This window comes from Sceloporus undulatus, chromosome 1 (genome assembly GCF_019175285.1).
Source record: "Sceloporus undulatus isolate JIND9_A2432 ecotype Alabama chromosome 1, SceUnd_v1.1, whole genome shotgun sequence".
NCBI lineage: Eukaryota > Metazoa > Chordata > Lepidosauria > Squamata > Phrynosomatidae > Sceloporus > Sceloporus undulatus.
In genome coordinates, this window is record NC_056522.1 from 293,649,711 (window position 1) to 293,660,874 (window position 11,164).

Here is an 11,164-nt window from a genome sequence, read left to right on the forward strand (position 1 = left end):
GTGCCATGCAGTATAGTCCATGCTGCTGTTCAGGAAATAAAAGCTCTTTAAAAACCAGCCAATGTTTATTCAATATTTTCAGCCCTAATTTTTACAGCCCTATAAGGTAGGGACCATTATTCCCACGTTACAGACAGACACAGGGATGGCATGGGGGGTAGAGAGGCTACCTGAAGCCATTTGTAAGGATTCAGAGTCCTCCTGTTTTGTACTCTTAGCACTATGCATTAATACTAAAATGATTTTATTTTTTCTTTTTGTCTTTATAATACTGAAATGTTTATATAGGTAAGTAATCTGGGTACAAACATATTCAACTTCTAAGCATTGTACACACAACAAAATTGTCTATTGTGTAGGGAAACAGAGAAGCAGTATCTAGTGATGTTATCTTGAAATGGAAATCAAGGTGCTTTCATTATAGCAAGAAACAGCAACAGTCCAAAAACAGTCCAGTAATATTAGTAACCAAGGAAGATCTTAAGTGACAAAACCAAAATCATACCTTGAGATTTTTGATGTCCAAACTGGACCCAGCTTCTAGTAATACATCTACAGCACTAACATTTCCTGCTGTAATTGCCCAATGCAACGCAGTGTTCTTCTCTATGTTGTCTACAGCTTTGATAGAAGGATTAAACTTTAATAGAAATCGAGTAGGTTCCAGCCTTGATGAAAATAAAGATGTGCAACATGCTAGTAAAGAAAAGACACCTCAACTTTTTAAAAAATCACAGTAAATAAAGTAGTGTATTAAAAGTAATTCTGGCATGCCCAGGAAAAACCTCCACAGAAGTATCCATTTACACTGTTAGAGAAAATGAATAAATAAAAGGTTTGTCAAGGATCTTGAAAATACCACAGAATTCTTTTCTGCATCACCTCAGAATACATAAATTTAAAAAAACAGCAGTAGAATATTTGAGGCCAAAACATACAGAACAGGGAAATACATACAGTGGTACCCCGGGTTACGAATTTAATTCGTTCCGCCGCCGCGTTCGTAACCCAAAAATCTTCGTAAGCTGAAAAAGCCATAGGCGCTAATAGCGAAAGCCGCGATTTCGTGCGAAAAAGCGCCGAAAAGCACCAAAAAATTTTTCGTAACCGGAAATAACCTTCGTAACCCGGAACAGTTTTTTTCAATGGATTTTTTTCGTAACCCGGAAATTTCGTAAGGCGGCGCATTCGTATCCTGGGGTACCACTGTAATTCCATCTGCAAACATTTCTATTATTAGTTAACTGGCAGTACTCTGGGATGAGGACAGTGAACTTATTTAAGCACAAGCCTTACAAGCTACTGCTATAAGGACAGTTCTTTCATATTCCTACCTTCATTTATATTTAAGAATATAGGAATATCTTAGTTCACATGAGGTTACTTGTTCATGTAGTTGATTACTGTCTGACTAGCAGCAGTTCCCAGGATCTTAAGCAAAAGTGTTTGCTTAAGGTGTTTTGTTTTTTAACATCATCTGCTACCTGATTTTTTTGACTAGGAAACAAGAGACTGAGCCAGGACATAGGTGCTTTAAGAATAAGGTTTTATCAAAAAATCAGCACCGCTGCATTTAGAATTTTAGAGGGTGTGAGACCATGCCATCTTCCGCTTCTAATGTTCCTACTTCCTCACTTTTTTCATTCAAATACCCTCCATAAAGTATCGAGGATTATCGAAGTGATGGAATGCAGCCAAAGCTATGATACTTTTGATATGGTTTAACCCTATGGCTACTGTTGTTGGTGTATGTGTGTGTTCAAGTCGTTTCTAACAAACAGCAATCCTAAGGTGAATCTTTCATGTGGTTTCTTGGCAAGATTTGTTCAAAGGAGATTTGCCATTCCCTTCCCCTGAGGCTGAGAGCATGTGACTTGCCCAGTGGGTTTCATGGCTAAGCTGGGAATTTAACCCTGGTCTCCCCAGTCATAGCCCAAGGCTTAAACCACTACACCACACTGGCTCTCCTATGGCTACAGGAGGAACAAAAGACCCATCAAACAATTCAGTAAAGTGAGCATGCACTGGAATCCTTCAAGGAATGGAAGCAGCCACACATACAAGATATCTGTGTGTCTGAGCACCTAGATATACCAAGATGACTGCATTACTTGCAGAAGAAAAACAACATGTTGCAAGTCTTTGTGGAAGATTAATTATATGGAGTCATCCTAATAACCAGAGTACTAAATTAATATTAAATTAACCTGCACTGAAATCAATGGATGTGGTCGATACAATGCAGCAGCATAGTTTATTAAGAATAAGAATATTAAGTGCAAAAATTAGAATATATATGTAACAAAATATAAATGGGAATAATATTTTCTTCTGATTAAACTACCAAACATTTTAAATAGGGTAATTTTTGTGACCTAAATCCAATTGTTAGTCCCAAACAGAGTACAATAAATCAGATTACCTAAATTCTACTGATTCAATATGTCTAATCTAATGGTGACCAATAACTGGGTTATAACCATGGCTTTTTAATTTTAAAAAAATGTTCTTCTGAAGTATGAAACCAACAATTTAGACAAGACAGAATTTTTGTGAATAAGTTCTATTATATAAACATCTTAATACAACAGTTCTTTTGGCTACTGATCTGTTTCCAGGCACAATTCAAAATTCAAGGTTCTGAGTACGGCCTATAAACCCCTACACATCTTAGATCCCAGTTATCTTTCATACGAGCCTGCACTTCTTGAGATCTTCAGCAAGGCCCTTTTCTATGACCTACCACTCTCAAAGCTACATTTGTAGGGAACAACGGACAGGGTAAAGAAAGTGGTAGTCATAGCTACTGTATATTGATTTTGTAAACCCTACATTTTCCAGGCTTTATCATATTTTACATTATAAAATACTGCCCATGAGCTGTTAACAATCAACTGTGAACAACTGCTTTGGTAACAAATATGTCAATTCTAATTTCTCCCTGCAAGATTAGTCAGCAACTTTAAAAAAAAAAAAACAACCACAGTTCTACACAGACATATTATGGTGTCACTTAAATCAATAGGCTTTTCTTCTAAGTGAATAATACAAGACTTAACAGCATATTAATTACAGACATTACTCACCCAATTACTTTGTGGGCTGACAGCATAAGAGGTGTTTGCCCATTGTGATCAGTTGTGTCCACATTCTAAAACATGAAAACCTATTAGCATTTATGAAATGAAGGCTGTGTGTTTCAAATTAATTTATGGCTTAATAATATTAAACATTTATAGCTGAGCAACATATTTATTATATTCAAAGTAAGCCTTGCCTTGCTTACTCTATATGGATGCTATGCATCAACCAACTGGTAGTGCTAGAACCAGCTGGTAATACTATTATCAAGGAGTTTCCAAAGAAGTAGCCATGTTAGTCTCTTGCAGCATAAAAGGGAGGAAGGGGAGAAAGGAAGGAAGGAAGGAAGGAAGGAAGGAAGGAAAGAAGGAAGAAGAAATGTGGCAACACTTTTAAGACTAACTCTTTTTTATTTTTGCATGAGCTTTCAGGGATATAAACCCACTTTTTTGGATGCCATACCAAGTAGTATCATAATAATAATAATAATAATAATAATAATAATAATAATAATAATAGGATTTATTTATATGCCGCCCAATCACTGGGTATCATCAGAGTTAACCCTCAAAATAGGCATATCTGTATATCTGAACAACTTATGTTTAACTGCCATTTTTGTACTGTTTTAAGTGTTACTGTATTATGTTGGGCCCATTAAGAAATATAAAATGTCTACTTTGTGAAAGCAAAACATATCTAAGCATTTTAATAGACAATGACACCTAGTATTAGTAGGAACACTTTCCTATGTTTCCCCCATCCCCGTAAGATATCAGTTTGTTCAGCCAAGAGAAATCTGATTGAAGGAGATGTTATCAGTGGTAAAAATGGGAAAGAACTGCTACATATGTAACTGCTTCTGCAATCCAATACCTTTCCAATGAGGTGGACTGTAAAACCACTCATGATGGAAACTCTAGTAGTCAAACCTTCTGGGAGCACACTGAGTTGGAAAAGGCTGGTATAGAATCTCATAAGAACAGGTATTTTTTTCAAACTGTGTATAGTAGTAAAAATATACTAACAGAATTCAAAAATAAAAATTCCAAGCTGTAACATATTAGGGATTGTTATGCAGGTCAGGAATCTGAGAAATGGTGACATATGAACAGTTAATCAATTTAAGTTGGAATACCAATACAGTTTGCAGTTCAGTTTCTAAAGGGAATTTGAAGAGTAAGGCAACTCATGCAAAACCTTGCTGTGATTGCTTGTACTAGTGAAACTATGAAATAAGATGTACACAACAGTACAGTAGTAGGATGTAAAGGCAAACTACAAATCATGTCATGTATGAGCATCCACATCAGGTAAGTTATGATTAGAACATTTAATTAAAAGAAAACATAAAAAAAACATACCTGACCCTTTGCTATGAGGTAGGCTATGATGGGCATATGCTGAAAAAGGACTGCTAAATGCAGGCTACTGTATCCTTCACCATCAATGAGAGTGGGATCTGCTCCAAATTTTAACAGTAGTATGACCATAGATAAATGTCCTTGTCTGAAAAGACAAAGACTTTATTTTTAGAACACCACATATGTAGAAAATATAAAATTATATTAGTAAAAGGAGAGAAAAACATTTATGTAAATTAACTGTCTAGAATGGGGTGGTCAGGGTAGCAGACTGCCTTAGCCTCCCAGGAGACCATGGAAGGCTGCACTTCCCTACCACATCTGTTTACCCTAGGTGACACGTGGGAATTATTGCCATGTTTTGGGGGCTTCCTGGCCCATTTTCTGACCAAGTTGATTTTTTAACCACAAGTAGAAGGAAGCAAGTAAAAATCACTTCCTGACCACTTAAATTGCTCCAGAGTGGATTCCATGCATGGTGGAAATGCCCTCCCTGAAGGCATGTGGGGATATCTGGGGACAAAAAAATCTTTAACTTTTTTTGCAAAACAATTGTAAACAGTATTTTTGACCCCTGAAATTACTAGGTGGCCTTCAAACATGTGTAAATACCTTCCATATCCCTTAGAGGGCACTAGGGGTCATTTTGGTTCAATTTTACAAAATTAAAAAAAAAAAAAGAAAAGATTTTGGACCCCTGGGGACAACAAAAATAGCCATGGGGCCACATGGGGCCACCCCAGGTCTTCAAGACCATTAAAACGGATTAGCCTTCATCTAGCCTACCAGCGTCCCCAGGTCTCAGTCTAGGAGGTTGTACATACTTGACTGAGATGTAACAGAGAAATAGAGCTGAGTACCATCTGTATATTGATGACACACAGCCGCAAACTCTCTGATGACCACCCCAAACTGTTTCATATGGACATTAAAAGCACTGGGAACATAATTGTGCCCTGTATAATAATCCTGTAGTATTTTGGCAGTTAAGGAAAGAAGAGAAGCAAAAGAAAAGAGAGATAGAAACAAACCAGAACCATGAATGCAATTGTACAGTGACTAATACTCTATGAATTTAAAAGGCTTGCAAATGATTGCTGACTCTGGGCCATCTATAATGTTATAAAACAGAGCAGATACCCCATTCCAACAACAGTACTCCATAAACTAAAAGTGAAACAAACTTTGTCATGTAGATCAGCTGAAGCAGTTCTAGACCAGAGAACTATGGACAGAAAAGCCCTTATCCAGTAACTGACATGAGCATGAGCCCCAAGCAAAACCAGTAAGGCACCAGTGCTGAAACAGCTATTACTGGGCAACCTAACAGTTCAAACATCCATGTTTTCCCCACACTACTGAGTGTTATCACAAGGTAGCGATTTATAGTGGAGAAGCAGCAGGCAGACAAGAAGAGTGATTAACCCTTTTCCTGAAAACCATTTCCTCCCTGCAATTCTTCCATTCTCTCCAGCTAGGGTCTCAGTCACAAAAGCATACAGTTCTGGTCTGAGACAACCTAATGAACACCAGGCAACACAGAAATGGGGGGAAGAAGTTGGCTTGGGAACTGGTACTAGGTGCTTTAAAGTATTTCATAACACTGATTACCCTCTGAATCCTGTGAGCTTCTATTGGTTCTGTTGTACTTTATCTGACATATTTCTCCAGCCCCACATACTCTGTGAAAATGCAAGTATGTCATGCAATCTTACTTGTGGCCACAGATCTCCTGATTTGGTCCACACTCTCATTTTTCTAGAATTTCAGTAAACATGCAGTCTATGTAAAATATGCACATTTTTAGCAAACAATTTTTCACAAAATCAGAATAAAGTTCCACTTATTTCATCACACAACCACACAATGACCCCTTCATAGATAAACAGTAGTAAACATGATTTGCTCTTGATAATTCTATACATACCTAACAGCCCAATGAAGTGGAGTTGAATTTAAATCTCCTCCTAGTTGATCCACCACTGCACCTTTGGAAATAAAGAACCTGCAGAACAAAAGCAAATAATTTTATAAATAAATGCGAACACTAGTAAGTTTTTAATAAGGTACAGAAAATATATATACTGTATCTTGTTACTGAAAATTAACATTTTTCTGTAATAGTTCTAACAACTACACATGATCTTAAATTTTGGAAGTCACAGTAACAAATGTTAATAGTAACAGAATGAAGTTTCATTGTCAGAAAATATGCACAGGGTGGGCTTCAGTATTTCTGAAGCTAAGCAATGCCTTCAGTCAGATCAGGCTGGAAATCATGTGGCTCTCCAGATGTTGTTGAACTGAAAATTCCAGCATCCCTCACCACTGGCATTGCTGGTTACAGCTGATGAGATGTGCAGTCCATCATGTTTTGGTCTCATAATTTCCAACCTATATTAGCTTTAAAATTATAAAATCAGTACTCAGCCAGAAATGACAAATGGTATACCTACTTCATTGTGTTACATGAAGATGTTCTGAGAAATAAACATACTAACAAGGGCTTACTTTGTAAGATCCAGACGATTATTGATTGCTGCCCAATGAAGAAGAGTTACATTTTCTCTGTCTGGCTGTCTTACATCATACCCTGCTTCTACCAACTCCTGACATCGTTCCAAAATGCCGTATCTGAAATATAAAAAGTCAGATTTGAACATCAAGGAAGAAAACCTGGAAGATGACATATCTTTCTTTTGAATAATGTTTATGCCTATATCTGACAGTGAAAACTGCTTTCGAACTTCTTAAGAGCTGATTATAGAAAAATTGAATATTAATATTCCATAAGATACTTCTTAATATTAAGAGGTAACTGCAAATAATTAATGACTGGACAATGATTAGCATTAGTATTAGTACTGTGGAATCATCAGTATGCTGACAAAAATTAGTGTGAAGAAGAAAAACATTAAAGAGTAACAAGAAAAGCATGGAATGACATGAGATCAGAATACTTATGTTTTTTATTATATACACAAATATGTAACTCTGAAATCCCTTTTCAAATGTCAGCATTACAAGACATCTCCATTTTTTACTCTCCCTGCTCTTTGTTTACTGTGAGGTGCATTTCTATGTATTTAACCATATTTCAATCTCATTCTGGTCTGGCCCAAGCCACACCCATGTGTGAACAAAAACAAGTTCTTGATTAAATTCTTAATTAACTTTAAATACACAACCTTTTAATTAATTTTTTTATCAGCTGTATTATTATTATTATATTATTATAGTTTATTTTTATAGCACTGTAAACGTACACAGAGCTGTACATACAAATGATCAAATCGATAAAAATAAAACCTGCCAATGGCATACAATCTAAAAATACGTATAAAACAATAGATAATAATATAAAATAGAATTAGTTAAAATAAGCAAGCAACAATTAAAAACATCAACATCAACTATCCAATCAGAATGTATGATAGATGTTACTGTGGCAGGGTACAGCACCCATATGCAATGATCATTTTGTTCACTGTTATGGCTTAGCTTGACTTACGGCTTCATATCATAGCCCCAAATATCTTGGCAGATGCAGTAACACTGCCTATACAGTATCATGGAATTATACATTTTGCTTCCTTATTTAAAACACAGGGCAAATTTTAAAGGGAATACAGCAAGTTACACAGGATTATCTTTAGATAGTGAATATCATTTAAAACAGCCTAAACTTCTACAAAGTTATCACACCTGCAGGTTATAATGAAAAGCCTATACCAGATAATACATTTGTTACTACACAAAATAGGCTAACAGAGAAATTTTATTATTTTAAATACTGTTAATATAATTATTAATAGTAGTATTAAGTACTGGTCTTACTTTCAGGCAAAAACAATTTCTCAAATGTTAAATGTTTGTGAAACTGCATTATATGCTTGGGATGCGGATTCTGACTGGGATTTAGTTGGTGGGATTGATTGAGATGCTGGAAGGGGAATTCCCCCTTCTTCTTGCAGCCTCCCCCCATGCACACACAAAACCTGCTCTGGGGAGTTGGGAAAGCATCTAGAGCAGCGATTCTCAACTTTCCTAATGCCACGACCCTTTAATACAGTTCCTCATGTTGTGGTGACCCCCAACCATACAATTATTTTCATTGCTACATGCAAATATGTGTTTTCAGATGGTCTTAGGCGACCTCTGTGAAAGGGTCATTCGACCCCCAAGGGGGTCCCAACCCACAGGTTGGGAATCACTGATCTAGAGCATGTTTTCAGGTGACAAGGTGGAAACAACCAGAAGAAAACCCAGTCAAGAAGGATCGACAAGTCATCCTTCAGGGCTATGATGGCCAGCACCACAAACTTACATCCATTGGTACAGCTACCTGGATTTTATGGTGGACTTTTCAAGAGTCACATTATGAAACAGACCACAGCCGTCACAAAGCAGTTACACATCTGATGCAGGATATTGGTCCTACATATTCCAATGTATTCCTATATAATAGTAATGTATATAAATACTATATAAAATGTCCCACTTGAAATCACACACACACACACACACACACACACACACACACACACACATATATAATTTAACTATTGTGTAAAATAATTATTACTTTAAGGCAAAGATCTACATCATTCAAGAGACTTACTGGGTTGCTTTGACAATATCGAAACTACTGTAGTCCTCCACCAAAGGAAGCACATCTTTCTCTTTAAGTACATCTTTGTCATCATGCATATTAGGCCAGCTGTGCCCATGGTGGCGAAGGGGACCATGGCTGTGATTTTTACACTGTTAATTAAAAGTTAGCATATGTCAGAATGAAAACTTTATCCAAAAATGTTACACATTTACAAGCAATTTGAAAGATTTATATTCATACTAAAATAACAATTCAAAACTTCACCTAAACAACAGATTCAAAAAAACAGAGCATGCAATAGTTTGACCAAGGAACAGCGATAACAGTACGTGTGGCCTTTTAGCATCAGACTCCAAAATTTCCAACTCCTGAAATCTTTCCTTCTTGTCTGCCAGTCCATTCATGTCTGCACAATTTTTGACCTGCTACATAAAACTTTTAATTCATTACACCAGTGTATCTTATTAAAGTGTAGGAAAGTGCAATAGGGTGAACTTTTCTTTTTTAAAAGAATGTGTTCTTATCAGACTAAAACTAAACTTTGAAATAGAAACTTGACTAATACCTGCACCCCAATCCAGGAACTGTCTCCCACCAAGGCTATAATCCTATATTAATTTAGCCTGGGATTAAAGCCCATTGAGCATTAGTAGTTTAATTCTGAGTAAACATGCATAGGATAGCGCTGTTAAGTGTGGTGGCAGTAAATGGGGAACGTAAGGCAAAGAAAATACCGAGGACCATGCTCCTTAATATCACATGTTTCAACAATCCAGTCATGCTACTCATGTTTTTTTTAAAGGAAGGGTAAAGTTCCAGAGCTGAGTCCAAGTTAACAAAAACTATTGTTGGTATATAAAAAAAACTTGTTGTCCACTGATTTAGAGCAATTAGAGCCTGCCAGTCACTGGTATTCTTATAAAGAATTCTGGACTAGATAGATCTTGGCAGACGTAGGACTAGACAGATCTGTTCAGAAGCAATTCACTTTGCAGTGATATGTGAGTGAGGTTACACTAGTTCTCCCTGGTGTATACTGCTGCAATCAGAGTTGAACTGGGTGTTTAGGAAATCCAAATTTCAATCTCCACCGAACTTGGTAAATGAATTTGGACCAGACACTCTTGGCTCAGCCTAGCTACCTCATAGCGCTGATGTTGCAAGGATAAAAGAGAGAAAACAAGAACAATGTATGCTATCTGCAGCTTGTTGGAGAAATGGCAGGATATACATATAGCTAATAACAAATTAATGAAATAAAACCCAATTCTCTGATTCAGCCTCAATGTTTGCTGGAAGCAGCCACCCAGGCAAAAGCAGCCAAGCAACCTGGAATCTCAGTCACACATGATTCCAGACTGCAGAAATGCTTTTGCATGCACAGCTCCTGTGTGCAAAGGCTTCCTCTCTATAGATAGTCAAACTGTACGAACAAGTGTCAAGCGATGGGGCAGAGCAAGTCAGAGTGGCCTCAGTCAGTAATCCAACTTGTTAAATGTTTCTTCTGAATAAGAATAAAGGACACTAGTGTTATACAGCAATACACTTCTGCATGATCAATACATGCTCAGGCTTATTTAATATAGATAATAATATTTTTATCATCCACAGATTCTGAGTATAGGCTACTGTTTTCATAGAATCCTAGAGTTGGAAGAAGCACCAATGATCATCTAGTCCAACCCCTTTGCCATGCAGGAACTCACAATCAAAGCACCCCTGACAGACAGACAGCCATCCAACTTCTGTTTTAAAACCTCCAAGGAAGGAGACTCCACCACTCTCCAAGGGAGTGTCGAACAGCTCTTACTGTTAGGAAACTCCTCCTAAAGTTAATGTTAAGGTGGAATCTCTGTTCCTATAACTTGAGGCCATTGTACCAGGTCCTATTCTCTGGAGCAGCAGAAAACAAGCTTGCTCCATCGTGACACCCTTTCAAATACTTAAACAGAGCTATCATATCACCCTCCCAACCACCTCTTCTCCAGGCTAAACATACCCTGCTCCCTAAGTCTCTCTTCATAAGGCATGGTTTCATTTCTACATTTACTATATTAATGAGCCATGGGAACTTTAGACTAATTTTAACAAGAACATCTTGGAT

At 37.0% G+C, this 11,164-nt stretch overlaps 1 protein-coding gene across 2 annotated transcripts in view; it reads right to left on the reverse strand.

Moving 5' to 3' along the window:
* ZDHHC13 (zinc finger DHHC-type palmitoyltransferase 13) overlaps positions 1-11,164 on the reverse strand; it is a 36,502-nt gene that overhangs the window by 23,648 nt on the left and 1,690 nt on the right. For both annotated transcript variants that reach the window (XM_042468692.1, XM_042468702.1), the window contains 6 exons: positions 9,067-9,209; positions 6,957-7,079; positions 6,373-6,450; positions 4,446-4,590; positions 3,087-3,151; positions 506-668 (listed from right to left, as the gene is read on the reverse strand). In XM_042468692.1, coding sequence (XP_042324626.1) covers positions 506-668; positions 3,087-3,151; positions 4,446-4,590; positions 6,373-6,450; positions 6,957-7,079; positions 9,067-9,209 — 717 coding nt within the window. The remainder of the gene's footprint in view (positions 1-505; positions 669-3,086; positions 3,152-4,445; positions 4,591-6,372; positions 6,451-6,956; positions 7,080-9,066; positions 9,210-11,164) is intronic.